The sequence below is a fragment of the Solanum lycopersicum genome, chromosome 10 (assembly GCF_036512215.1).
Source record: "Solanum lycopersicum chromosome 10, SLM_r2.1".
Lineage (NCBI taxonomy): Eukaryota > Viridiplantae > Streptophyta > Magnoliopsida > Solanales > Solanaceae > Solanum > Solanum lycopersicum.
The window spans coordinates 63,409,029-63,436,165 of NC_090809.1; the positions used below are offsets into that span (position 1 = coordinate 63,409,029).

Genomic DNA, 27,137 nt, shown 5'->3' on the forward strand with positions numbered 1-27,137 from the left:
TATTAGCTTGTGAGGCTTCACAGTATACTAGTTTTAAGGTCTACTGCAGATATTAGGTACAACAAAAATGACTTTTTTAGGTTACCTCATACTTGCCTCAAGCACACATGCAGCCAAAAGAAATGAGTTTTGTACTTCTGGTCCTTGTGAAATAGGATCAAATGTGCCAATTCAGATACATTGTAGGGCTAAAAGTGCAATGATAGTATCACAGGGTAAGGGGGACAAATGCAATATCGCGAATATGATAGTCTTGAACATAACAAGGTAGAGAAGTAACTTCCAAATGTGGTCTACTGCAGTTTTGGTGTTGATTGTTTACTTCCAATCTACTGTGGGTTCGGTTTAGTTTTGCTGCCCAAATTCTTGCCACTGTGCTCCTCCAAGAACACCAAAAGACTCGCATCCTATACAAATCTTCATCGTTAACAGTCTTTTTGCTCACATGATTGTGCAGAACCTATTAGAAGATAACTGCATGAAGAAAACAAGCTATATTATATCAGCTAGAGAAGGACACTACTTTGACCTGCATTACAGAATACAATAACCAATGCTTATATACTTTTTAAAGTACCAAAGTTTTACATTATCAAAACCCAGATACCTGTATTTCTGTTTGATGGAGTATTAGGTGTTATTCCTGTGGTGGACTTTCCTCATCGAACCATCTCGGGGGATCAAAACCAGATCCTCCTGGCATGTTTGAAAATATAGTATGAGCGACATACTAAGGTCTTACTCCAAGACAAAGGTAGAAGTATCTCGCTAGAAGCTAATAGTAGAACATGTCAAATTTTACTTCACTAAGCTTCAGAATGTCCTCAGAGCTTTAAGCAAACAGTGGTTGGTGGAACAACATTACCTAGAGGATTACAACGACAAAGACGCCAGGCAGTCAAAACTGTCCCTTTAACAACTCCATATTTCTTGTAAGCAATCATGGAGTATTCACTACATGTTGGTATATAGCGGCAACTTTTTGGCATTATTGGTGAGATTTCCCCTGCTTAACAGTCAACTGTTACACAGTCCTGCCGGTCTTTATACCATAAAGTGAGAAATTCAAAACAGCTCAACAGACTCAGAAGAGTAAAAGTGTCAAAATTTTAGCTAAAACAAAATCCACAACTTACTTTTATAGAACTTGAGCATTGATAATGCAGCTTTGACCCCCAAATTATCTACTTCATCATCTGAATTCAAAAGGCAAGTACCAAATTTTAGAAAAATGCAACCCCAACATTTTAAAAAGCCTCTTAGACCCAAAATCTATTGGAAATTGTGGGCAACTCATAAGGAAGCGGTCCTATTTCTCTCTACTTATCATTCATTATTTTGTCTCCTCTTGAAATAGTCTAACTATCTGTTACAAACTAGCCGCTACCTAGTCGTTGGAGCAACACCTATATATAGATGGCACATAGTGCACAATGACATAGATTTCAAGCTCTACTTTCTATTTCTTCACCTTCTTCTAAGCTGGGATTTTCTTTTCCTCGTGGTTAGTAACTGAAAGAGCTGGTTCAATCCGGGGATGTGCCTAATTATGCTATTCGGTGTAACGCTAGTGTCATTGACATGGTGTAGCTAAATTCTATTCTCCAAGGTACTATCTTTTATAACAGAATCTCCCTTCCTGGCGAATAAATTGAAGATCCAACTCATAGCAGTGTGTGCACTTGTTCAGTTTTACCAAAGAAAAAAAGGTACCTGCATCCGGTGTTTATACTGAACCAATAAATACTTAACATGTGCCATTTACACAAACTTTTGATCACTTACAACAATAACAACATACCCAATATAATCGCACAAGTTCAACTTAATAATATCCAAAAACAAGAATTTTATCACTTTTAATATGGGATCTTTACGCAAATAGTTGGACAGATTTACTGTTTATTTTTCGAGTCGATAGATACTATGCATTATCATACACATATTATACCTGAATTATACATACATTACACATTGCCAACTATTTTTAGTTTAATCCGTATTGGATGGCCTATTTAGGTTAATTTTTATTTTTCCCTTCTTTTAAAATCGACGAACAAGTATGAATAACTTATCAATTATTTTCGAAATTCAAAACTTTAGCTCGCTTTCGAGCCACATACCTTGAGAGTTGCTCTCATCAGAACCCGACCCGCTAACGATACATAAGCTTCGACTCTGCTGCCTGAATTTCTACAAGAAAAAAAGACGAGGAAAGCTTATTAGTTATGGTTAGTTGAGAATTGAAAAGGTAAGAGATGTAGTTTGTGGAAAATGAAACTACTTCTCTCAGAGGAAAGAGAAGCTTTGACTGCTGCTTCGTGTATAATGACGAACTAGTGAAACTGGAATTTGTTGAAGAAGAGGGTTTACAGGGGGAGTAGCTGTAGAAAGCAAGCGCCATTGATGGATGAGAGGAAGATTGAATGGTGATTAAACAATAATTTGTTAAAAGATTGGAAAAATACACTTTTTGTTTTCGCGCCCCCGCGTTGAAGCCCAATTAAATCTGAATATTAGTGTAAAATCTATTCAGGAATGATACTCCCAACACGAAATCTGAATGTCATAACGCGCCCATTCAAGAGTGACGTTCCCAACATAATTTTCTCCACAACACGAAATCTAATTGCTTAGATTCACGGATAAAGCTCCTGACACAAATAGTGTATTAGTGGACCCATTCAAAAGTGATGAGCCCAACATAATTTTCTCGATAGCCAGAAAAAAAAGCAGAACTTGCCTATAAGCTCGTTATAAAAAATATTAAGAAATGAACTTGAAAGAACTCTATTGTGACACCACAATTCTCGAACACAAATTTTGAATTTGAAGTTGAAATATGAAAATTTATGCATTCACAGAACTTGTGATAAACAATATAACAAGTGGCTAGAATGAATGTAATACATTTTGTCCGTGTAGCAGAACTTGTGAACAAGTGAAACATTCAAGAATTTAACAAGGTAGAATAAAATAGTAATGAACTGTCTGTCTACAAAACTTGTAAAAAAATTAAACATTACAGGTAACATTAACTCATTTTGTAGTTGCAATTTGCATATATTACAATTTACAACCATTTGAGCTACAGCAGGATTCTCTAAGTTAGCTTGAAAAGGGGACTTCTATTTGTACATCACGTAAATAACCCAAAACTATGAACAATGCTAGTATGCTATGTCCAACTGCTTCAATTCTCTAGTTACCTTCGACTACAGTGCGATTGCCGATGGAGGACTGAACATCTCTTACAACTGTTAGAATACAAAAAAGTTGATGACTGCCTCCGTGTTGTATCGTTTGGCAGTTTGAAACAGGGTTCTTGTTAGCTCCTTTACACGAAGAGTGGAGCTAGTTACACTTACACAACTGCACCAAAATGCTTTGGTGATCAAACACTTTACATCTCTGCTGTAAGAAGAAACATTTCATTTTGATACAGGTGTCCTCGGTACGTTATCAAATGATGTCCGAAAACGAAGGCCAGAGTCTATATGTTTTGTGGAGGGCAACAGCCAGCAAAGGACATTTGGACCAAGAACCTGCATTGTAAAGGAAAACTAATTCAAACGTTGATATAAACAGGTAACAAGTGTGATAAGCCACATGTGTTTCAACAGATATTCAATAGTAAGACAAGAAAGTTACATAAAGTAACAGAAAAATAACAATAATTTCTTCAAAAAAAAAAGAGAAAGCTGAAGGATATCGCTAAAGCAAGGAAAAGAAACACTGGGAGGAGAAAGCAAGAGGGATAATGTCATACTGCTATCAAATTCTCATATGCACCAAGATCATATGGATGTGAATAGACATAACCTCCCTTTTCAGCAACGCACATCGCTCTAACACCTTCTTGGTACTGGAGAGCATGAAAAACCTTCTTAGTGCTTGTACACATAATATGCCACGAAAAGAATTGAAAAAAATATGATATTACAGTTGACAAACCTCAATTGTTGTTTTGTTTTGCAAAATCAGGTAAAAATGCCAACACAGGAAAAAGCCCAGCGCCAAACTTAGAGGGACTAGTATAAGCCCTGAGATAATCTATCAACAGGAATAAATCTTGAGCAAACTGACAAATGAAAAGTTACTAAAGAACATGAAATTTTCATCAGAAATTACATATACAACTCTGAAAGAGCCTTCACTTTGCTGGTCATCCTTTGGAGAGTTTATGGTTATGCTACCAGCAAGCAAAACCTGAATATATGAAAATAAGACTTGTTAAATGTTGAGGGTAGAAAAAAAATCCCAATTTATGCTTGATCAGCCATATATATATATACATAATAACAACAATTGAATTAATAGATGTCTGCAATAAGAAGATGGAGCATACTTGAGAAACAAAAGACAGTCATAGCATCCGAAGATATTTTTTCTTTTTTTTGAGAAAGTGTATCCAAAAGATATTATGCAGTACAGAGAGTGCCAAATGCAAACTTACCAGGGAATATATGCAAGAAACAACAGCATACATAACAAAGATGAAGAAGATCTTGTAGTTCGCATGGCCCACACAATTATTCATCCACACGCAATGATGATCCTTATATCCAAATGAAACACTTTTAATTTAATATACAGTACATCAAGATAAAACATAGATGAAATATAGGCTAGGAATACCATTCGTAGTACACATTTGTTACATATACGACAATGATGTGCACGTGGAGGCTTATAAAGGGAGCACTTCTGGCAGTATCTCAAATCTCCACCCTGTAGAATAATTCATAGAACAAAATTACATCCACCAAGTTTAAACACAAACTTTATTTTTTGAGAACGAAAAAAAAAAAGTGTAGTATTACTACTTTACAGCCATTAATGACAGCTTCATTGCAACTTTTTGTTTCAAAAATGAAACTCAAGTAAAATATCAATCTCAGTTAATAGAATATGTAATTTAGTTTCATGTTATCTGGTCAATAAAATCATAATATGTAATTAGCAATACTAAATATTGCTCAAAAGAAATATTGGTTATGCATATACGTTTATATTCTGATAACATTATTATAGGGATTCTGTATAATATATGAGATTACCAGATGTTAGAAACGTTGATGAACTATCAGGTCCTTAAACTTCATTGAGAATAGTCATCAAAACTGTTATATTTAGAGAATCAATTAACCACTTCTCTTCTATTCATGATTAGAACATAATTAATTATTAGAATACCAAATATCAGTGTTAGTTTAAACTTTAAGTATTCACAGCCTCATGTACAAAATCAACTACTTTTCTAGCTATTCTCAAACAAAGCATATGCAAAGTCTAGAATCCCGTTGCTACTGTATATGGTGAAAAGTTTGTGAGGAGAGAAATATGAGATGTTTTGAAGCCTGAACTAACTCAATTCAGAAGATAAAATGAAACTGTATGGTTTTGCTTGCCTTTTGGTGTAACAAGAACTTCTAATAAGGCAGAATCTATCTTAAACGTAACAGAATTCCTCCAAAATAGATAGGGAGATTTTAACTTTATATGTTCATGCTTGGACATTGTAAGCTTCAGAATAATACCTTACTTTCTAAAGAAAAGAGAAGTTTAAAGTTATAAGAAAAGTAACTATTTCGTTCGGCGGATAAACAACACGATAGGTGAAACTAACAATAAAAGTAGCAATCATGCAATGAGAAATAGCATTTACTGGAAATTTCACAAAGAGTTAAAGCAGTACTCTATAGATGGTATAACTTGCAAACTGAAGTATCAAGAAACGACGTGCATGCGATTTTTGCAGCAGTCACATTTTTCATTCAAATGTCATCCGAAAAAAGGAATTCAGTTCCATGATTTAAGAAAGATGGGAAACCACCAATAAATGGACTGAAAAGTATTAAGAGAACCACCAAAAGTAAAAGATGTTTAGCAGAGCAGAAACATCCTTTCTTTTGATTTATAAATAGCACTAATATTGGATGTACAGTAGGCATGTTTATGACTTTTGACACACTTCTAGAGTATGCTGCTTCTTGTAATTACCTCTAACTCCATATCTTTTCAAGTCAATTATCCATTCCTGACTCAATAATGAAACTCCAATACTTGGGGATTTTCTCTCCGCAACATTAAGATTTAGCAACAAACTAGTACACCAAAGTCATGTCTTTCCTTCACTTAGCATATGCTACAGAAAGCACATGTTCAGCAAGATTTTTCAACAACATGCTTATGTTTCCCCATGTTTTCCAATCACTGAAGTAGTTAGGTTCTTACATGTCACAACTCCATTGATGTGGTGTTTCCTTAGCTCGAAACAGTTAAAAATGTTTCCTTTAAGGGCGTGCTTCATATGGAGGAAAACATTTTCCAATTTCAAGAAGAGGCAGTCACTAAATTCAAAATAAGGTTCTATTCAGGCAGTACCGCAATAGTCTGATATGTAAATTATCATCATGTAGTCATTTTCCTTTCCAAAAATCACTAAATATGACATACACCACTAAAAAGATTTTCTTTCATACAAGAAATTATCACTAAGCAAAATCTTATACGCTATATTAGTACCATATTTATCCTACTTGTTTTCCCTAATCCAAACAAAAATGTGGAAAATAAATACACATTGAAGTAATATATACACTTATATGTATAGAAATAAAGCAAAAAAATGGCAGAAATGGAAAACACAAGCTAATAATTTAAAATTCAAATTAAAAAAAGTAAAAGAAAGAAATGCAAAAACCTTGCGTTTGATCTCATGAACAATATTATCAGGGTCTTCTACGTCGGGTACAAATGAGCTAGGGACCTGACCCGGATCGGTGTAGATGGCAAGGGCATAATTGGAAATGCACATAACAGCAACGACGGTGAAGAAGACGGCGTTAAGCATTCCAGGGGACGACCAAAGCCCGAACCACTGATCAATGAAGACGAACACCGTTGAGAAGTATATGAATGCAATGGCGGCTATGACGACGGTGACGTGGAACGAGAATCCGCTTCCACGTTTCATTTCCCGACGTCGGAAGGATGACCGCCGGCGAGAATTTAACGGTGGGGTTTGGATCTAGAGGAATACAAGTAAGGGCTTGTTTGGAGTTTGGGTTCATGAAGTTTCTTTTATTATCAGAAAAATAATGTCCGGTTGGTCTTAACACTTTTGTCCACCTAAAACAATGCGAATTTGTGAAGTATTTTATTACTACCAACTAATTCCATCATTTTTTAATATATTAATTTCTTCAAACCAAAGTTTCATAATATATTTCAATTTTATGTATCTTATTTAATTTAATTTGATTGAAAGGTGATATTATCTCAGTTTTTCTGGTGAGTGCTAGAAATTATTAATTAAAAATATATTTAAATCGTTATTATTTTACAAATTTCACATTAAATTATCAGTTATGTTTTTTCCTACTCTAGCCATCATTATCTATGTATTAAAACACATCTAATTAAATAAATAATGATAATATTTTTTTAAAAAAATCATAATTAACTTAATCAATTACAAAATGTGTTTTAATATATAAACAATAATAGTTCAAATAAAAAAAAATATATGCTTCGAATTGAGTCTAATCCCAACATTTTTCTCCCACCAACTACGACCGACCAACCAATTTTGCTGCCATTTTTCATAAATTCTTCGAAACAATATTATCATTAGCCAAATAACAAATTAATTTTTTTTTCTATATATCTATCACTTGGCTAACGATATAAATTATTTTTCCCAATTAATTCAGGCCATTTCTGTCTGCCCTTTCCAGTATAATAATTATATATGGTTAGTTATGTGTCATCTTTTATGTTTGTTATCGTTTATGTGACACATTTTTTTTTTAATCTGTCCTAAAAAATGTGAGATTTCTAATCTTGAAAATAAAATAAGTTATCTGTGACAACTGATAATAGAATATAATCTTAAAAAAAGACACGTTACCTATTATAACCGATGAAATCATGACATGATGATAGTGTAAAAAGTTCCTTATGCTAACGATTCAAGTTATATATACACAACTAGAATAAACAAAATTGCTAACAATTTAAGTTATATAGACACAACCAATGTGAACAAAATTATACTATTAGTCATCAAGCCATTTAAATGATATTTACATTCAAGTGAAGTTTACTTGAGTGGTTGAGCATCTCAACCATCAATCGCTAGATTGAGAGTTTGAGTCATGCTGAAAGATAAGTGAGAATATTATTGACCCTCGTGAAGGTGGGGTAAAAAGGAGGATATTTACAAGAAAAATTTCCTTAAATTTTGAAATTTGTAATCTTGAAAATAAAATAGGTTATTCAAAGGAAATTTACTATCAAGTGAGGTTTGCTCAAGTGGTTGAACACCCCCACCAACATCAACCGATATATTAAGGATTCGAGTCATGCCGAAGGATAAGTGGAAACACTATTGATTCTTCTAGGTGAGTGGGGTGAAAAATGTAGGATATCTACGAGAAAACCCCTAAAGAATAACAAGATAAATTATTCTAAACAAGTATGATTAGTTATATGGAAAATAAGGAAGTTTAGTATGTTATAATAGGTTGAAATACACTACTAATTTTGTACAAGATATTAAAATGTTGATATATTTAAGTTAAATGATCATATAGAAAGGATGTACGTAAATGGATTATGAGATTTTGTCCCTTTTTGAGACAGTTGTTTAGTAAATGATCGTCTTTTTATTTAATTTATATGAATCTTTTATTAGACCATGGTTTGAAGATTTTATTTGAGCAAATTACAAATCTTATGAGAAAACGTTAGATCATTATTTTGTGTGTCCTAAGGACTATATTTACACAAATTTTAAAAGTATTGGACAAAATCTAAATGACCACCCAAAAAAGGCATAAATTAGCCTATTTAATGTAATATGGTCCAAATAATTATACCAATGAAGGGTAATATTGTTGGCCCCTGTCACAATTGGAAGCCCTATGCTCTTTGTATGACACAATCTTGTCACATTTTGCATTGTAATCTACAATAATAAATTTTTCAAAAAATTGGATTCTTTGATTTTTTAAGAAATAAAATTAAACTATACAATAATGACAAATTCAGTGCAATCTTACAAAGTGGAGTCTGGGGAGGATAGTGTGCACAAACCTTACTTCTATTTCTATGAGGTATAGAGAGATAGTTTTTCAAAGATCCTCAGCTCAAGCAAAACAAAACAGTAATTAAAAGAAAATCGTAACAACTTATCGCAAATTAGTGCATAGCATACTAAATAAACATATTTGCTAAAAGATTTTTGATACACTCATCAATTTAATTTGATGTCTTCTTAATTGTTTTAATTAAATTCTATATTGTAGTTGGATGAAAGATAGCTATTAAGGTTGATGTATATATAGGGGTGCTAGCTAGGTTGGTTAGGTGATGAATATATTATAGTATAGTTTAAAGAGAACGGAAGAAGTTCAAAATTTGTGTACATCAAATTGAGGTTAAAAGGTCGTAAATATATCTAAACTTTGATCGAAATTGCTCTAATTACCTATCAAAATTCACTTTGTTTACCCATAAGTTCGACCAAATTAGTGATTATACGACTAGTATATCAGAAACACTAGATAAAAATAGATATAGATAAATACCCAGGGTGATAACAAATTGCTGGTCTAATTAATTGCTAAATCATGAGGTAACAATGTAATAAACCACTGTTACAATGATTAGGTACAGTAGAAAGGGTTTTAAAAAACCAACATTAAGAGTTAAAATAATAAATCGAGATCTCAATTCTTGCTAATTACAACTACGATTTCATAATCACTCAATCAATTCTACAAAATTGGTGTACTCTGGTTTTTCTGTTTACCACTGTGTGCATAGTGTACAAGAACCCAACTCCCAGAACTACGATTTTGAATCAGAAGAGAGATATCTCTATTCACTCTTTCAATAACGAGACCGAGTCTTCCATCTTCAAACTAGACCATGTTTGTAAGTGCAGAATATGTGCCAAATACAGCTGAAATCAGTCCCACCACTATAATGAAACTGCAAGCTGCAAGCTGAATAATACAAGAGCGAAACAAAATTACTTTTACATTAGCGCGGAGGGAGGGGAGGGAGGGGGGGGGGGGGATTTTTTTTCAACTAAAAAATGAACCTGAAATCGCGTGATTTGATCTTTACTTAGTTGGATGTAGCATACACAAGGAAGGATTAAAGACTGAAACAAACAAGCAAAAGAAAAAAAATCATGTTATGAAGAGGAAATTAGCTTTTCACGTTAAGAGTAAAGCGAAACAATTTTGCTAAACTTACCACAAGCATTACTAGTGAAGACCCAATCAATGACATTACAGAACCTGCAGTTAAGTTTCATAATGAAATATCTTAGTTTGTAAACAGGTTACTAAGTTGTAGCAGTTTCCTCCTTTTGTACTCGTGTATATCAGTACAATGCAAATGTTATATGAAAATACGTACCAAAATATGGAACTGCCAATGCAATGACCAGAGTTGAAAACACCAAAAGTGTTCTGATGAGTAAGGATACAACATAAGTTCTAAGCTGAGGCGAAGGTAGGAATTCTTCTATGCCAAAAGCTACTGGTGTAAGTGTTATCGCGTATTTTGTGAGAGGGGCTATGACCTGCAAAAAAAAAAACATTATTTATATTTAGATTTTCAGTAGTCATCCAACGTAGAACAGGAGAAACAAATTCAGTCTTTTATGAGAAAAGCATAGGCTAAAGCAGCTAATATTATTCTTACCACTGTCCAAGCTGCAACTTTTGAAGTAACAAGTTCTGTTGGCAAATTTAAAGTGAACTGTGGATTGGTGTTTTCACCAAACATTAAAAAACCACAAACCGCTGCTCCGAGGTATGAAAAAAAGGCAACGCTGAAGCTGCATCAGTATGAACCAACACAAGTTAAATCTTAAACCTTCAACTTGCAGATGTACATTTTGATTGATCACATTAAGTGCCTAATTCATTTAAATTTACCTTATAAGAAGAACAGATGGGAATTTTGAAGGTTCTTTCATTGATGAGTAGATATTTGGGAAAACTGAATGGCTTCCATAGCAGAAACTATAAAGACCAATCGTGACAGGTAACCTTGCAATGTTAATAGCCGTTCCACTTGGGTGAAATCCAACATCATCAACCACCCCGACCCATAGCAAACAGATCACCACGACAATCAGTGCAATCACTCCACCGGCTGAGTTAAAAGAATCACAATTCAACACACATTAGCACAAATAGAACAACTATGAACTAATTCAAGACATTTTGAGGTAAGTATCCAATACCTGAAACGATAGACAGCAAACGGAGATTTCTAAGCCAAACGGTTGGAAGTATGATAAGGGTAGAAATAATAGCACATATTTGATAAGAATTCAGATGAATTCCAGCAAACTCCATGTGACTATTCGGGAATAGGGCGCCAAGGTTATCACTCATCATAATCAAATACTCTATGCAAGAGGACTGTAAAAAGGAAAAATAGTTCCAAGTTAAGGGCTACACACAGCAGTATGAAGCAGAGAGTGAGAATTAGATACTTACATATAGTTCGGCGTACAAGGCTATCTGCATTTAATGAAAATCCAAAATTAGCAACTAAACGAAACTCTTGTTCTACAAATTGAAAAAGCATTAGTATATATGTCATCAATAATTTGTCATACTCACAGCTATAAATATTCGACCAGACAATCCAAAGGCAGCTTGTCCGATATCTGGATAGGTTTCAATACCAGGAGAGCTTTCTAAACATTTTTTCAGAAGAGTTCCAGTATAAAAAGTAATGATTCCAAAAAGAAACAGAAGGAAAAGGCTACACCACCCCCCTTCTTTGAGTGCATAAGGAACCGAAAGGATCCCTATTCCACACAGAGCATTTATCGCTGCATTGAAAAATCAATCCACGTTAAAGCAAACAAACAGGAGAATAGAGATGAGAGGCTTAAGTACTCGAAACATATATAGCAAGGAAAAACAAGCAGAACATATTCGGGTACCAATCTACTGATATTTAACCAAATAACTGGACTTCCAGGATAAACATTGATGTAAATTCAGAACTTAGTACCTTTAGAACAACAGTACATGAACAATATAGCTCCAGGAATATAAAGACATGTCTAATATCTAAACCTTTTTCTGTATGCGATCAAAGATGTTCTAGCATCATTTTCAGATGGTGCACATGATCAAACAGTGCAACAGAAAGTGGACAGTCTTTAGACATAAATTTTATGATGACAAATTTGCAGGACCAAAGTTAGGCTACCCTAACAATAGAACAATAAGCCATCACCATATAAACAACAAGATAACATCCGTGTCTTACCATTAAGAACTGATTGAGCATATGAACATTGCTGTGATGGTGGCAATTCTGGTGCTGAATATCTTGCTGAAGAAACGATCGATAGCTTTGAAGGATTCGAAGTTGGGATTTCTTCCCTGTCAAGGCTCGGAGAAGAAATGAAAGGTTTACTGAGGGAATGTTCAGGTGTCAGAGTTTGAGACCTCATGTATGCTGAACTCAATATGGAGCTTCCCTTTAAAAAACTCAATGATGGAGGGGTCACCCCTGTGAACACGTCCATAGACCTCCTATATATTCAATAAAAGATTGAGTACTCTTCATTTGGATGAAAAATTGTACAAATTTCAAGTCAATTTACAAGAAGTAACAAAATGCAGTTATATTTGATCATGATGGTAGTATTTCCTTGAGCTGAGGGTCTATAGGAAACAACCTCTCTACCTTCCTAGGCAAGGGTAAGGTCTGCAGACACACTACCCTGAAGGTTTATATGATAAAAGATTATAGCACACACTTGGATCAGGGGATACTTTAAGTTAGCAGCTTCCTTTGAAAAAATTATGATAAGAACAAAATATCAATTGTTTAGTGCCACACTTTAAGGATTGCAATCATTGGCAGGGAAAAGAAGCTTTAGAGCGTTGATGACAACACTAAAACGCCCATAAAGCAAGGCAAAGTGCTCAACATGTTATTTGCATTGCTTCAGGGCTTAAGCGCACCTCTGACAACAGTAGTAATTATAATAATAATAACAACAACAATAATAATATCCTGGAACCAAATCCCAACTAACATTAATAAGATGTAGTCAGAACAGAATATCTATACATAATAACAACACGAATTTAAACACTCACATTTAACATCTTCTTAGTTATACATTTTTGCCTTTTCTTAATAATCTAACTGTTTAAAATCTCAACTATTCCTTCAAAATCACCACTAGAGGGATAACTATCTTTTGGGATAGAAAGTGACAGTGTTAAGGCCAGCTTACATGCACTTCGACTAAATCACCTAAATTTTCCGTCTCTACTTGAGTTTGAACCTGAGATCTCACGATTCTCAATCCACTTCATAACCACCAAACTATACTCATACTTTAACACACGAAAACATTATTACCACAAATTATACATTCTCTCCCACTTTATTAACCACTAGGCCAAGCGATATTACTATTCCTTTTTTTTTTAACTTCGAATCAATTTTCTTGCATCTCGACTATTCTTTCAAAATCACTACGTTGTGTCCGGCCAGCTTGCATGTACTTCGACTAAATCCCCTGTAATTTTTTTGACTCAAATTTCTCAATCCACTTCATTACCTACTGAGTCACCCCGATAACTATAACCAAAAAAAAAAATTAACATTCTCCTTCACTTTATTAACTACTAAACCACGCGATATTACTATTCATTTATTTTCCATGCACGAAAAAAAAACTTAGCAATTCAATAAAAAAAAATGATACCTATAACTCTGAGGCCAAGTAGGAGAATCAAGTTGGCTATGAAAAGGGGCATGAACAGAGTGATTAGAGATATCAGATCCAGTATCGTCGTCTTCATTAAGCGTATCAAGTGCCTCATTCTCTTCATTGTCAGTTTCGATTTGCAATAATCTATCAGCTCCATATTCTTCATCAAGCTTCATACCCATATCTATATCTTTGTGATTTTATTTGAAAAAAAAACAAAAAAACAAATTGTAGAAAACAATAGAGATTCAATTTTGAAGCAATAGAAAATAGATTGAAAATTGAGATTCCAGAGTTGTTTAGAATGATAAAGAAAAAGAAGATGAGCTGTTTATACCTTTTTATTCTTTGTATATACTAGGTTAAAAAGACAAACCTATTTTGAGAATAAATGTATTTAAGATATGATTAATTTTGAATTCGAATCTAAAAGTTTAATTAAATTCAAATTATATATCGTATAAATTGTATATAAAAATAAAATTTTTAATTAAAAATATAACAATTACATCAAAATTTATGTAGTTATGCGATATGCCTAGTTAATTAAGTATAGTAAAGAATGTTTTTTTTTTCTAAAAAAAAAAAAGGGAAGATAATATAAGCTTTTTTGTGTGTTTAATAAATTTATTATTTTCATCCAGTTAAAAAATATTTTTTTAAATTTTGTAATAAAATACTAATACAACTACTATCTTTTATAAAATTTAGGTTCATGATGATATTTTAGTGAAAAATCTTTGCTTTTAGTTATTTTCATTAAGAGGACTCTTAAAAAGTTGAAATTACATTTGATTTGTTAAATTCATAAATAATTAATGGACAAAATTTTAAACAATCCATCCATGCCTTTTACATGTTAATTTGTGCTCAACTAACTATTATAGTAATTGTAATGTTTGATTTTTAAATTTTCTTGTTTAGAATAATATCTTTAATAAACTACATGTCTCACGTTTTCAACCTATTGTTACTCAAACATTTAAACTTCTTAATTAATTTTATACATTTTCTTAAAATATTCATGCATCTCCTTTTTTCATGTCTATATTTTTGTGCGATAGTCACTGATAATAAATCTCGTAGATCGTAAGTTTGACTATTTTAATGGAGAACCAAGAGAACTAGCTAGCCAGTAGCTACCACACATTCAAACTAGTGAAAATCATGTTGTTTTTTTTCATTTAAAAATTATTTAAATCATAAATAAATTACACATAAAAATTACTTATTGAAGTATTATTTTACATTATCATTATATAAAAGTTAAAACCTTTTCAAATGATATAAATAATGTTCTTTTACCTTTTCAGGGAACATGACTCACGTGACTTCACTGGAAATTTGGAAGCTTGCATTCAGCAGTGTGTTTGAGTGAGTTTATATAAAATAGATTCAAAATTTAAAATTTTATGAATTTAGCGTTAAAATTTATTATGTTTTAAATTTTATATAAGAATACAGTCATATATGAAATTATAGTTATGACTTATGATAAGTAATTTTATTAATATATATATATATATGTTTGTTTAGTTATATTATTTTTTTTAAAGAAAAATTTCATAATTAATACTTATATAACAGATTATTTATCATTAGTTATGATATGATTGTTTATGGTTCTAAGTTTCAACAATAAAACACTTATTGAATTTAATAATAAAAAAAATAGAAAAGAAAATGACAAATATATTAATATATTAATGATAATATATAATTGAATTAAAATAACTTCTAATCAATTAATTAACAATATTAGTGTTTAGTAGAGGGTAGGATATAGTAATCTTGATTTTCTCCTTATTAGTTGTTATCAATCTCCTAATTAATAGTAATTTCGTATTTTGATTCTTTCTTCCTTTTTTTTAGTTGCCAAAAATTTATAAAATTTTACCGTAGAACATTTAAAATCTCCTAATTTTAGTTGCTTTAGAAATTAATATCGTTTTTAATTTAGTTTCTTTTTTAAAAAAAAAAACATAAAAAAATATATCATATTTACTCCTACTTCATGTCAATGTATTTATATTTACAACAAATACATACCAATTTCATACTAAAAGTATACCAAATTTAGTCAGAAAACAATTTTATACCACTGTGACGAACTTCATATCAAATTTATCCAATTTTATACCATGCATATACATAATACAATAAATTCATACAAATTGCATACTAAAAGTTGGAATATTCCATTTTATCAATTTCAATCGAAACATTAATTTTATACAACTGTGATAAATTTCACATTAAATTTATACCAATTTCACGTCAATATATACATATATTACAATAAATTCATATCAATTTCATATTACACTATTTTTACATAAAAAATATACTAAATTCTGATGAATCCGTATACGATCACCCCACTTTGGAGGACCTACTAAGCATCTAGTAACATGTGGTGTGGGATTTTATTAATTTTTGAACTTGCAAATATTCCGTGGGTCAGTTTTGTCGTATTATAAAGTGGTGCGATTTGATTTATTGACGAAGATTAATTTAAAAATGTTGAAGTGGAGACTTAATTTTATAAAATTTAATATGTGTTTTGTTTCTTTAATTCATCTAAATAAATCTCTTTTCTCGTTTTTTTATATATAAAAAAAACATATTGTCATAATAAAATTAGAGTTATGTTTAAGGCTATAATTTTAAAATTTTTAGTAATATATTAGAACGGAGATGTGAGGAATCAATTTCTTTTTACTCAAAATATTATTCTAATAGTGCTTTTTACAAATGAAATAAATAAGCATTTTTAATACATAACTAAACATTTAAATTTAATTTTAGTTGACAAGTAAATACTCTAACTTTGAGTATGCGCATCTACACACATTAATCTTCACTGGAATATAAGAAACCATATTGATATTTGATTCGGTACTAGTCACTGTAAATATTGAACATGTTGAATTCGTGATCTCATGAATGGAGGATGAGCTACAGAACATATTTGGCCCTGACTAATTTGGGATTGAGATTGATTGATTGAGATGTTATTATGATTCCATTTTTATTACATATTGAATTCATGATCTCACAAATGATGGATGAGCTACATAATATAGTTGGTCCTGACTAATTTGGGATTGAGACATACTTGATTATATTGCTTAAGGCATTGTTATGATTTGGTACGTCTTTATTAAATATTGAATTCATGATCTCGCGGATGATGGATGAGCTACATAATATAGCTGATCCTGACTAATTTGGGTTTGAGACATATTTGATTGCTTAAAGTTTTGTTATGGTTTGGTACTGGTCTTCATTACATGTTGAATTGGTGATCTCACAGGCGATGGATGAGCTATATAATATAGTTGGTCCTGATTATTAAGATGTTGTCATGGTTTGATACTAGCCTTTATTACATGTTGAATTCATGATCTCATGAATGGTGGATGAGCTACATAAAATAACTTCTCCCGACTAATTCGCGATTGAAACATACTTGATTGATTTTGTTATGATTTGGTACTAGTCAGTATTGCACGTTGAAAATATTGAATTTGTGATCTCGTGGACGGTGAAGGAGCTAAAAAAAGACTAGCTTCTCTTGACTTATTGAAACATACTTGATTTGATGAAAGATGATTGTTTCAAACTACGTTTTTCAATAAAAACTAAATAACAACAACAATAGAAAATAGACAAGAAAGTAGCCCTTAATAAGAGGGATGTGACTCTTCTAAACATATGTTTGCTTCTCAAAAATACTTTATAGAATGTATATCAAATCCTCCAAAAGTTATTTGTTTTTGGATGACTAGATACAGGTGCAACAACATTTCTGAAGTGTCACATCAACATAGTGGGGAAATTACATAAATAACTTGTCACTTTGGAGGACAGAATGTAACGAGATATCGCGGAGCCCTACATGTATAAAGGCTTGAAGCATCATCAAATGCATAACTATAAGCCTTTGGACAAATAGCTTTAAACAGATTAGCAAAAACAGTTGGCTTACAAGTTTTTGGATTTGCATATTGTCCTGTACAACAATACTTTGGTGATTGTATAGCCAAACAAGCACTTTTACAACCAACAACTCTGTCTCCAGATTTCACTTCAAGTGCTGATGGACAACATATGTTTAAATCAGCTTCACACTGCGCTACGCCACATCCAACCCCTCCTCCCACAGGTTTCATCGATACTGGCAAGTTGAACCCATCGACTAAACTTACATCGTAGAAATGTAAGGGTGAAGTCGATGAGCCTAGTGTCATTTCCACTACAGTAGCCGGGGGCTCACCTCCTAGCCCCCGGCATTGTAACTGACCACCACAATTGCCAGTATCACATTTTCCTTTCCCATTTTCATCAAAATGACAGTTCTGTCTCCCCCATATTCTCCCTGACCACTTATCAGGCACGTCGAGGACCATTTGCTCACCGGTGCTGAGGTGAAAACCGCCTTCTTTTAGTGTACTCTGCCCTGCACCACCGAGAATCCCGGGCCATATGCTCTCCTTGCAGTTGTTTACTAGAATGACTTGTGTTCCATCTGCAAGTCACATGAAAAAAATGAATTATATATACATATTAAGTAAACTTCATGACATAAAAATAGGATTTTGAGTTTTTGACCAAAGCTACTGAGTTCTATCGAACCTGAACATTAGTGCAAATGAGATAATGTTAGAGACTTACCAATGCTAAAAAGGAAGAGAAATATGCAAAGCAAAATATGGATAAGATAAGATGAGATAGGCATTTTGGCTCTAGTAAGTGAATTTAAGTGTTGAATGAATCAAATTATGGACAAGGACTAAGGTTTTTAAAGTACAAATTTTCTTAGTGGAGAACATTCCCCTTTAAAAGATAAGTGCTTGTGTGCTTTCCTTTTGTCTCTTTTTCTTTTTGTTTTTTCAATATCGTTGTTTTGAGTTGTAAAGTTATATACATCGTCGATATAACATATTTTCACACTATCAGGTCATTCAACGGATATTTATAAGTAAGTTTTTTAAAAATGTGAGATTTATAATCTTGAAAATAAGATAAGTTATCTGATACAATTTTTTATACGGAAGGAGGTGTACATAACTTAAAACTCTTTTTAACTTTTTCTTTGGAATATATGCATTGCTTCAAGTGGAGGACTTCTACTACTAGTACTGTTTTAATTATATGGCAATGGCAAATACAAGTTCACATGGTTAAACTTTGAAAAAAAATGGTGAATGGCTTTACAGTGCAAGATGATTCATGATATGTTTTAATGTTATTTATTTTATTAAAACGTAGTAGATTAGTAACAATTTCAACATAGTTTATGTCCAGGTAACTTTTTACCATTATATGATTGAAGATCGTCGATATTTGTTGAAAGTATACCATCACAAACATCTGGGGAGAGATAAAGACATGAAGTTTTGTTAGACTCAAAGATATCGAGTTTCTTCTCCTAACAGACTTAAGTTAGGTAGCTTATGAACGATAATTAAGAAATTTATTTTAAAAAGAAATAAATAAGATTATTTTTTTACTAATTAAAAAAAGGTTGTTTTAACTTTTTATTTTTTAAATGTTGTGTAGTAGAAGCAATCTTCTAAGCTTTGTAAAGAAAAAGGGGGGCCTCTAAATATTTTATATTGTGACATGATAAAGAATTGTCTTCTAATATTCTTTGTGGGATTCAAACAGAAAAATTATTTAATACTAAAGAATGTTACTCAGTTTTTAGTTGCTTAAAGTGTTAACCTATACATAACTTTCATAGTAGCTAGAGGTTAGATTGGACATACTATCTCTTTTCTTACAATCTTGTATCGATTACTTCTCTTTTGAGCTCGAGAGTTTTCCAGAAACAAACTCTATTTAATCACCTTTCGTATAAACAAAAATAACGTTTGTTCGAGGTTATTCTTTTCTCTCAAAGTGTCATCATCTATGCTAGATAGCTTAGCACTTGTTAGTAGCAATTCAATCGATCTTTCATGATCAAAGTTGCATATTGTATTGGTTTCATGTCCTTTCATCACAAGCACACTACTAAAACGTTTCAATTTGTTTGTCTGAATTTTGACTTGACACGAAATTCAAGAAAGTAAAAAAGATTTTTGAACTTGTCGTCCCAATGAACCAATAGACAAGATAAAAGTTGATAATGGGAATATACTTCACTGAAACAAATCTCAAACAGAAATGACTGTCACTAGGACTCAAGTCTCAACTCATTAATAGATCTTCATCTACTGGAAAAATGACAACTAAATCAGGATCTTTGTTTTATGTAGAAACCTCTATCTATTGCCAAAGCTCTAACATGTATACTGGAAACTTCGCGTCCACTTGACAATGAGCAAAACTGATGGACGATTCAGAAATAACATAACAAAGCCAGAAAAGCTAATATTTTACCGACCATCCATACACCGGTCTTGATGATGATTCACTGCAACTCATATGAGGAAAAACTGAAACCCAATCTTCCCTCATTTGTGGATTTCAGTTCCAACTTCTGAAAAGGACTGCCAAGATAAATCCAATCACTTCCTTATCGACTTTAAACGTAAGAAGTTTTATAATAGATGGGCAAGGTTCATGAACATGAAATAGGTACTCCATATTAATGGGAAGACCTCAAAGAGAAAGAGTTTGGCAAAAGATGGTACCTGCTATTAGGATCGTAATAGAAGCCATTGATGGAGCCATCACTACTGGAGAAGCAAACATAATAAAAACCCGCAATTGTCAACCCACAGTCTGTTCCAACATTCACGAAGTATTGTTCTTTCCATCTCTGCACAGTCAAAGTCAGAATGGTAACGTATCATGATCTGCAATCAATCTCCTTTACCGTGTAAATCAGTAATAGAAGACATGTTACCATGAATATGTATGGGTAGTTATTCAGGTCCAGTGATTTACCACCATCGACGTCCACTTGGCTCTGAAAAGGGCAGAAAAGATCAAGAAGGCTGAGTATCTGCATTTAAAAAAGAAGCTTTGACTGCTTACCAGAAGGGGTGAAAATGACGGGAACTTGGTCCAGTGCTTTATGTCATCTTCTGATCTGATCATAAAACCAAACCAGTTAGATAAACTTTTAAGCTTGTAATTAGTCTAACCATTTGGAATAATTACTGGTCAATGTATAAAGAGGAGGAAAAGAGCATACGTGGCGCCCCATTTGCCAGTGAAGAAAGTATAATTCTTTGTATCAACAATTTCTCCTTCCCAGAAAGTAACTACCTGGCAATACCACGAAGAACTGGTGTTAACCTGCTATACTATATTTTCGAGGTAGGCCCATGATAAATATATAAAAGAGCATTCAGAACATATTGGATAACTGTCTTTTTACCAAAAAAAAACAAATCACAGAACAGAGTTTCAATGACATGCTGAAGACTGATCACAACTTAACGAATCTCTTCCACAGTAAGTTAATTCTCTATGGAAATGAAACTACTAAAGAGATAAGAGGGTGTGCACCTCTCTGTACTTTGTGTGTTGCCAGCCTTTTACAGCAGCTCTACTATAATAATATTGAGAATTAGGTAACTACTTGATTGTTTAAGGCTAATAGCAGAAGTAAGAAGTTCTAAAGGACAAGGAGACCCAGCTTCAAGTGGTTACCAAACTAACAGATTCCGTGTTGCCAGTTTACAGCTCAAGTGTATGGAGAATTAGGTCACTTCTATTTTATTTTTTAATAAGTGGGAATTAGGTAATTACTTGATTGTTAAAGGTTTAAAATAGAAGAATGAGTTCAACAAACATGTATTGATTAAAAGGTTTAACAAGAGAATAGCATTAAAAATATAAAGAAATATTAATTCGTGTGAAGCAGAACTTTGATTTCACTTATAAGAGATATAACTGCAGAATCTTTGACAGTGATTGGTAAAAGATGGTACCTGCTATTAGAATTCATGCATATAAGGGAATGATAAGAAAATTCCTGAGTTTTTTTTTACCTTTGGGGGCTAAGGACTCATTTGCAGGGTCATATCAGCGAAAACTTTAGGACAAGGCAGCAATTACAGCTAATTGTAAAAAGCAGTTCTTGGAACTAGAGGTAATCAACAAAATTGACTGTGAACTTGTGAGGACAGTAAAAATGTATGTGATTACTGCTCTGCTAGACCAAAGAGATTAATGAGACCAAAATAGCTAGCTGCAGAGTGAGAGAGAGAGACTACTGATATGCCCAAAACAAATAAAGAACTAAACTGCTCTTTCTTCATGAAGAGCAGTTTATAGCTTTCCCCCTCTTTCTTTTCTGGGTGGCGAGGTTGAGAATCCTTTCTTTTATGTATTATGTATTACAAGTAAGAAACAGTGGCATGTTAAGTCCAAAATAAAAAACTAAAGATATACCAGAATAGGCAGGAAACAAAATCATCAACCACCAAATTCTAAACAGGAATCAGAAGTTTATTACTCCTTATTTTCCTATGTTGTTCAAACTCTTCAAAAATGTCGGGTGCGTGTAAGATATTCCAAAAGTAGTGCATTTTTCGAGAATCCGACGCGGTTATGGCATATTTTTGGAAGCCCGAGCAACAGATATTTTTTCTGCTAGAGCATCTACAGCAGATAACAATATATAGGACGTTTGCTTCAACTAGAAACTCTCAGATATATTATTTAGATTGTTGGCATAAAGCATGGGTAATGATTTTTGAATTGTCCTGGATGAAGCAGCAAAAAGTATAGGAACTGTCGAATAAAACATGTTACCTCAACACCACTTGGAATCATAGAAGAAAAATTAGACCAGTTAGATTAAGACCCTCTTTGTTCATCAATGACATTTCAAGCAACATGTTACCACCGGTGTAGCTTCATACAAGCAAAGCCAAAAGGTTAAGCCTTCAAGAGATGCCTATTCTTTATTCTATATTGAAGCTACGTATTTATGTAACAGAGAAATTTAATGAGGAAGAAAATGGAAAAGAGATATAATGCTCTTTAAGTAAAAATAAAGGCTTCTTACTGGTGTATCTGCCATAGGGACATTAAGAGCTTCCATTGTACCACATAGATATCCATGATCAAGGTCACAACCCTGAATACGCACATTTACTCTCCAAGCTTCATCTTTTTGCTGACTCGAAACGTTCTGAGTTCCAGAAAATGCCTGGAACAAAGCAATGCAGTGAGAAAAGATGAAACTTCACACTTGTGTGACAAGCTGAACAACCATAAACTGTAAGTTGTAATGCTTCACGGCTAAATTAATAGCCAAAAGGTACAATCAAAAGGAAGGATTGAACCACCATAATGCCCTTTCCACAATTTGCCAAAACGTTAGAGTGAGAAGAATGCCCCCTTGCAGCGGCTGATCAATGAACCTATCAGATGGACGCCCATAGGCCATAAAGCTTTGGTGGAAGGTGACTTTTAAAATAGCATACATGGCCTCACCTCAGGGTTTTTGCAGCTAGGGAAAGAACAAGGTGTGTAGGCTACTAAATTACTTTTCTAGGGTCTCAAACAAGCTTAAAAAAAAAGGGAAGTTGAAGCTCCTTGATGCTTACTGAAGTTAGATTTCAATCAAAGCAAACACGACTACTCTCAGTCTACCAAGAGGTTAGGCAGCAACATTCTGATCATTCTCATCTTATACAATTTGGATATGATACAAGCAGCAAAAGAACAAAATTTTCAAAATCAGGTATAGGGGAGCTCAGATTCTTCTCTGGTATTAAATTCGCAAGAATATAGAAAGAATCATAATTCCATTGTTGAAGGACGAAAAAAAAAAAGATAGAAACAACAGGAGCAGTCGGAAAAAATTAAAAAAGCAGAAGCTCACCTGTCCAACACTTAGAAGTGTACAGACTGAAGGCAAAGTATTTCCTGAAGTTCCACCTTTGCAGTTGGAAGAAAACAAGCATTTCAGTCGTTCAACAACTACTTACTACTCGGAAATACAAATCACATAATTTGACACCAAAAAGTACAAAACTTTAGCAACACAACTTACAAACACCACTAATATTAATTACAACAACATACCCAATGTAATTTCCAGAAGTTCAACATTTGCAGTTGAAAGAAAACGAGCATTTCAGTCGTGCAAAAACGAGCATTTCGGTCGTGCAACAACTACTTACTGCTCAGAAATACAATTCACAGATAATTTGACACCAAAAATTACAAAAATTTAGCAACACTACATACTAACACCACAATAATAACAACAACAATAAGCAACATGCCCACTGTAATTTCCTGAAGTTCCACTTTTGCAGTTGAAAGAAAACAAGCATTTCAGTCTTGCAACAGCTACTTACTACTCAGCAGACACAAATCACATAATTTGACACCAAAAAGTACAAAACTTTAGCAACACTACATACTAACACCACCACCACCTCCACCACCAATAACAACATACTCAGTGTGATCCCACGAGTGGGTCTAGGGAGCATAGTGTGTACCAGAACTTTATTTTCGATAGACGTTCAGCTCAAGAAAACTACATACTAACACCAACAAAAACAAAAACAACATACCCAGTGTAATCCCACAAGTGGGTTTGGGTAGGGTAGCATGTACCAGCCCTTTATTTTACACTCCCACGAGTGAGTCTGGGGAGGATAGTGTCTCCCATACCTTTATTTCCAATAGACACTCATCTCATAAAAACTACATACTAACACCACCACCACCACAAACAACAACATCATATCCACTGTAATCCCACGAGTGAGTGTGAGGAGAGTAGTCTGTACCAGACCTTTATTTCTGATAGACATTCAGCTCAAGAAAACTACATACAAACACAATGATAATTAAACATACTATAATCATAAATTGAAGAAACCCAATTCAAATTTCACTTAAACCACCAAATTGAGCAAAGTGACCAGCCCAGATCTTTTCAAATGAAACTTCAAATAGAGAAAAATGCTAACTTTATCTGATTCTCAATGTAAAAACAAGAAACAAATAAACCCGCATTGCACTGATAAAACTAAACCCAGTTTCTACATCCATAATCAAAATTGCAACTTCGATTAAAAATAAAGATAATTTCAATCAAAAAATGATAAATTAATAGCAAATTCATTACCTGAAGGCTGCGAAAGTGCAGAAGAAGTCTCCACAACTCTCACAGGCATTTTGCTTTCGCCTCTACTGAGAATTGAGAACTGGGTCTATTTTTCATAGAAATTTATTTTTTCAGAAAATAACTATATAAAAAAAACTGTTGTTGATTTTATTTGATTTTTTGGCAATATATTTTGTTTGTCCTTTTTTAATTCCTTTTAAAAAAGAATATTTTTTTTATAATTTTAATTTTTTATTCAACTTTTTTAGGTTGCATATATTTAGGGCCCGTTTGGATGAGCTTAATAAAAGCAGCTTTAAAAAACTACTTTTGAAAGTGCTAAAATTTATTTTTAAAATAAGCAGTTATGCGTTTGGATAAAAGTGCTGAAGTTAAAAAAAAAAAGTTGTTGATGTGTTTGGCAAATAAATGTTGATAAACAGCTTTTTAAATCAAAATGTCTGAAATATCCTTAAAAGCTGTTAACATAATAAAAATTAATTAATTTATATTTTATAGCCATAAATAATTATATTTTGCTATCATTCACATATTTCTTTCTCATCACAAATTATTTATAAGAGGAATATAAACTTATTATAGATTTTAAAGATATATAATTTGAATAGATTAAAGAACGATTTACAATTTTATTTTAGTTTCATCCATAGGTAATAATAATTGTTTATCATTCACATATTTCTTTATTATCACAAATTATTTATAAGAGGAATATAAATTTTTATTTAAGTTATATGTGCAACTTATTTTACATTTTAATAATATATAATTTGAATAGATCACTTGAAAGATTTAAGATTTATTTTATTTTCATTCATTAGTAATAGTAATTGTCTATCATTCACACGTGAAAAGGGAAAAATAGAAGAAAGAGATGTTAGGGTTATGTAGGTAATTTGGAGATTGTATAAAAATATTAAGGGCAAAAAAGTAAAAATGTGGTCAACTTAAAACAGCTTATAAGCTAGGAAAAAAAAACATCCCTACCCCAGCTTTTAACTTTTGGCTTAAAATAAGTTTTTTTTAACTTAAAATAAGTTGTTTTGAGTATTGCCAAACAGCTAAATAAGTCAAAAACCAACTTTTAAATCAGTTTGACCAGTTTTTAAGCTGAGCTAAACAGGCTCTTAATTTAAAGTCAAGATAAATGAATTGAAGAAATGATAATAGATTTGCTTATTGATGGTTACATTACATTACACTAAAAAGAAGTTGATTATTGATTAGTCATACCAAATTGATTAAAATGAAAAAAAAAACATTTATATTTCAAAATTTACTTTAAAGTCCAATTTGATTTATTAAGTACTTTTATTTATCAATCATTTTATGATAATTTAACATATAATACCTAATGGAGTAATTAATAATTATTTATAGACTGATAGTAGAAAAGAAGAACGAATAATGAAAGGGAAGACGAGGGAGTAACGATTGCTATGAGAAATTTAATTTTGTAATTCACTATAAATTTGTTTTTTACTTTTTTTTATAGTTATATATTATTACAAAAATTAGGTCAAATTCATAAGGAGATTTCTAAACTTGTTGGGTTTTTCCTCTCAGATACCTTAGCTATGTCATTTTCCTATCGAATCATTGAACCCAATAATTTGTTCATTTTAAACAAACATCGTTGTCTGATGTGAAACCAGATTTATGAGGGGTATTGATAAAGGATACATATGTTTTTCCACAACTCATTAGTCCAACCGAAGTGAAAATGTTCGAGAATAATTGTGTTTTACTTAAGTCATTTGAACACATTAGAAAACAAATGAGACTAACACGGGTTGTCTTCATTCCTTCAATCAAAATCATTACAATTCAAACACAATTGAAGGCATTTACAATAGAAAAGCCGATCAAAATCAACCAACAGCGTTTTAAAGAAACAAATTATGGGTGATTCAATAAAAAAATGACGTAGTTAAGGTACCTGAGAAAACCCCCCAACAAATTTAGGAATCTGTTTATGCATTTGGCCCAAAAATTATAATCTTTTCCTTTCTTAATTTTGTTTTATACTAACTTTACTACATACATTAAGACGAATGAAGTTGATAAACTGTTGGCGAAGAAGGTGGATAGTGAATGAGATTGTTCCTCAGAGATTTTATTTTGAGTTGGGACTATAAAAAAATTCAATTCAACTTTAGTCTGAGTATTAAAAATCGAAAATCAAAAATATTTATCAAAATTTAGTTAACCAAATTTTCTTTTCATAAGTCTTATAAGCAGGTAAACTTCTACCAAATTAAAGTTCAAAGTCTCTAGTATTGTAGACGTTAAGAG

General features: G+C 32.4%; 5 protein-coding genes across 6 annotated transcripts; all 5 read right to left on the bottom strand.

Annotated features, from left to right (window-relative positions):
- Nucleotides 1–108: 108 nt before the first annotated feature.
- LOC101263068 (UPF0161 protein At3g09310) lies at nucleotides 109–2,534 on the bottom strand. Of its 2 annotated transcripts, XM_004249490.5 has the most exons (6): nucleotides 2,285–2,528; nucleotides 2,124–2,193; nucleotides 1,137–1,196; nucleotides 866–1,006; nucleotides 608–696; nucleotides 109–474 (listed from the first exon to the last, which is right to left on the bottom strand). In XM_004249490.5, exons 1-5 carry the CDS (start codon nucleotides 2,402–2,404, stop codon nucleotides 638–640), a joined length of 450 nt encoding a protein of 149 aa, XP_004249538.1. In that variant the 5' UTR covers nucleotides 2,405–2,528; the 3' UTR covers nucleotides 109–474; nucleotides 608–637. The 2 variants fall into 2 exon arrangements, with proteins under 2 accessions (XP_004249538.1, XP_069146245.1); XM_069290144.1 differs by lacking the exon at nucleotides 866–1,006 and having other exon boundaries at nucleotides 2,285–2,534.
- A 415-nt stretch (nucleotides 2,535–2,949) lies between these two features.
- On the bottom strand, nucleotides 2,950–7,144 carry LOC101263362 (probable protein S-acyltransferase 16). Its single transcript, XM_004249491.5, has 7 exons — nucleotides 6,707–7,144; nucleotides 4,639–4,731; nucleotides 4,457–4,558; nucleotides 4,132–4,209; nucleotides 3,955–4,053; nucleotides 3,770–3,865; nucleotides 2,950–3,545 (listed from the first exon to the last, which is right to left on the bottom strand). Exons 1-7 carry the CDS (start codon nucleotides 6,977–6,979, stop codon nucleotides 3,432–3,434), a joined length of 855 nt encoding a protein of 284 aa, XP_004249539.1. The 5' UTR covers nucleotides 6,980–7,144; the 3' UTR covers nucleotides 2,950–3,431.
- A 2,458-nt stretch (nucleotides 7,145–9,602) lies between these two features.
- LOC101255449 (amino acid transporter AVT1D-like) lies at nucleotides 9,603–14,147 on the bottom strand. The gene is made up of 11 exons (XM_004249768.5): nucleotides 13,778–14,147; nucleotides 12,319–12,587; nucleotides 11,658–11,872; nucleotides 11,532–11,555; nucleotides 11,273–11,453; nucleotides 10,962–11,181; nucleotides 10,726–10,861; nucleotides 10,438–10,603; nucleotides 10,273–10,316; nucleotides 10,115–10,177; nucleotides 9,603–10,016 (listed from the first exon to the last, which is right to left on the bottom strand). The coding sequence occupies exons 1-11, from the start codon at nucleotides 13,963–13,965 to the stop codon at nucleotides 9,933–9,935; spliced, it is 1,590 nt and encodes a 529-aa protein (XP_004249816.1). The 5' UTR covers nucleotides 13,966–14,147; the 3' UTR covers nucleotides 9,603–9,932.
- A 3,356-nt stretch (nucleotides 14,148–17,503) lies between these two features.
- LOC101263653 (thaumatin-like protein) lies at nucleotides 17,504–18,683 on the bottom strand. The gene is made up of 2 exons (XM_004249492.5): nucleotides 18,461–18,683; nucleotides 17,504–18,314 (listed from the first exon to the last, which is right to left on the bottom strand). Exons 1-2 carry the CDS (start codon nucleotides 18,522–18,524, stop codon nucleotides 17,641–17,643), a joined length of 738 nt encoding a protein of 245 aa, XP_004249540.1. The 5' UTR covers nucleotides 18,525–18,683; the 3' UTR covers nucleotides 17,504–17,640.
- Nucleotides 18,684–19,913: 1,230 nt separating this feature from the next.
- On the bottom strand, nucleotides 19,914–25,011 carry LOC101263953 (uncharacterized). Its single transcript, XM_004249493.5, has 8 exons — nucleotides 24,843–25,011; nucleotides 23,580–23,635; nucleotides 22,758–22,901; nucleotides 20,934–21,007; nucleotides 20,774–20,828; nucleotides 20,643–20,705; nucleotides 20,428–20,555; nucleotides 19,914–20,283 (listed from the first exon to the last, which is right to left on the bottom strand). The coding sequence occupies exons 1-8, from the start codon at nucleotides 24,889–24,891 to the stop codon at nucleotides 20,205–20,207; spliced, it is 648 nt and encodes a 215-aa protein (XP_004249541.1). The 5' UTR covers nucleotides 24,892–25,011; the 3' UTR covers nucleotides 19,914–20,204.
- Between the last annotated feature and the right edge of the window lie 2,126 nt (nucleotides 25,012–27,137).

Bases quoted from the DNA above. Each gene is read 5' to 3' on its own strand.
- LOC101263068 (XM_004249490.5), bottom strand. From the start codon at position 2,404: ATGGCGCTTGCTTTCTACAGCTACTCCCCCTGTAAACCCTCTTCTTCA. The intron at 2,194-2,284 runs GTAGTTTCATTT...TTTTTCTTGTAG, and splicing joins TTCTCTTTCCTCTGAGAGAA to AAATTCAGGCAGCAGAGTCG. The intron at 1,197-2,123 runs GTATGTGGCTCG...TTTTGAATTCAG, and splicing joins TGATGAGAGCAACTCTCAAG to ATGATGAAGTAGATAATTTG.
- LOC101263362 (XM_004249491.5), bottom strand. From the start codon at position 6,979: ATGAAACGTGGAAGCGGATTCTCGTTCCACGTCACCGTCGTCATAGCC. The intron at 4,210-4,456 runs GTAAGTTTGCAT...TCATATATTCAG, and splicing joins TTTCTTGCATATATTCCCTG to GTTTTGCTTGCTGGTAGCAT. The intron at 3,546-3,769 runs GTATGACATTAT...TTTACAATGCAG, and splicing joins CATATGAGAATTTGATAGCA to GTTCTTGGTCCAAATGTCCT.
- LOC101255449 (XM_004249768.5), bottom strand. From the start codon at position 13,965: ATGGGTATGAAGCTTGATGAAGAATATGGAGCTGATAGATTATTGCAA. The intron at 12,588-13,777 runs GTATCATTTTTT...TTGAATATATAG, and splicing joins ACTTGGCCTCAGAGTTATAG to GAGGTCTATGGACGTGTTCA. The intron at 10,317-10,437 runs GTACGTATTTTC...ACTTAACTGCAG, and splicing joins ATTGGCAGTTCCATATTTTG to GTTCTGTAATGTCATTGATT.
- LOC101263653 (XM_004249492.5), bottom strand. From the start codon at position 18,524: ATGCCTATCTCATCTTATCTTATCCATATTTTGCTTTGCATATTTCTC. The intron at 18,315-18,460 runs GTAAGTCTCTAA...TGTGACTTGCAG, and splicing joins TCTCTTCCTTTTTAGCATTG to ATGGAACACAAGTCATTCTA.
- LOC101263953 (XM_004249493.5), bottom strand. From the start codon at position 24,891: ATGCCTGTGAGAGTTGTGGAGACTTCTTCTGCACTTTCGCAGCCTTCA. The intron at 21,008-22,757 runs GTAAGAAGCCTT...TGGTATTGCCAG, and splicing joins TCCCTATGGCAGATACACCA to GTAGTTACTTTCTGGGAAGG. The intron at 20,706-20,773 runs GTAAGCAGTCAA...TGCCCTTTTCAG, and splicing joins CGTCATTTTCACCCCTTCTG to AGCCAAGTGGACGTCGATGG.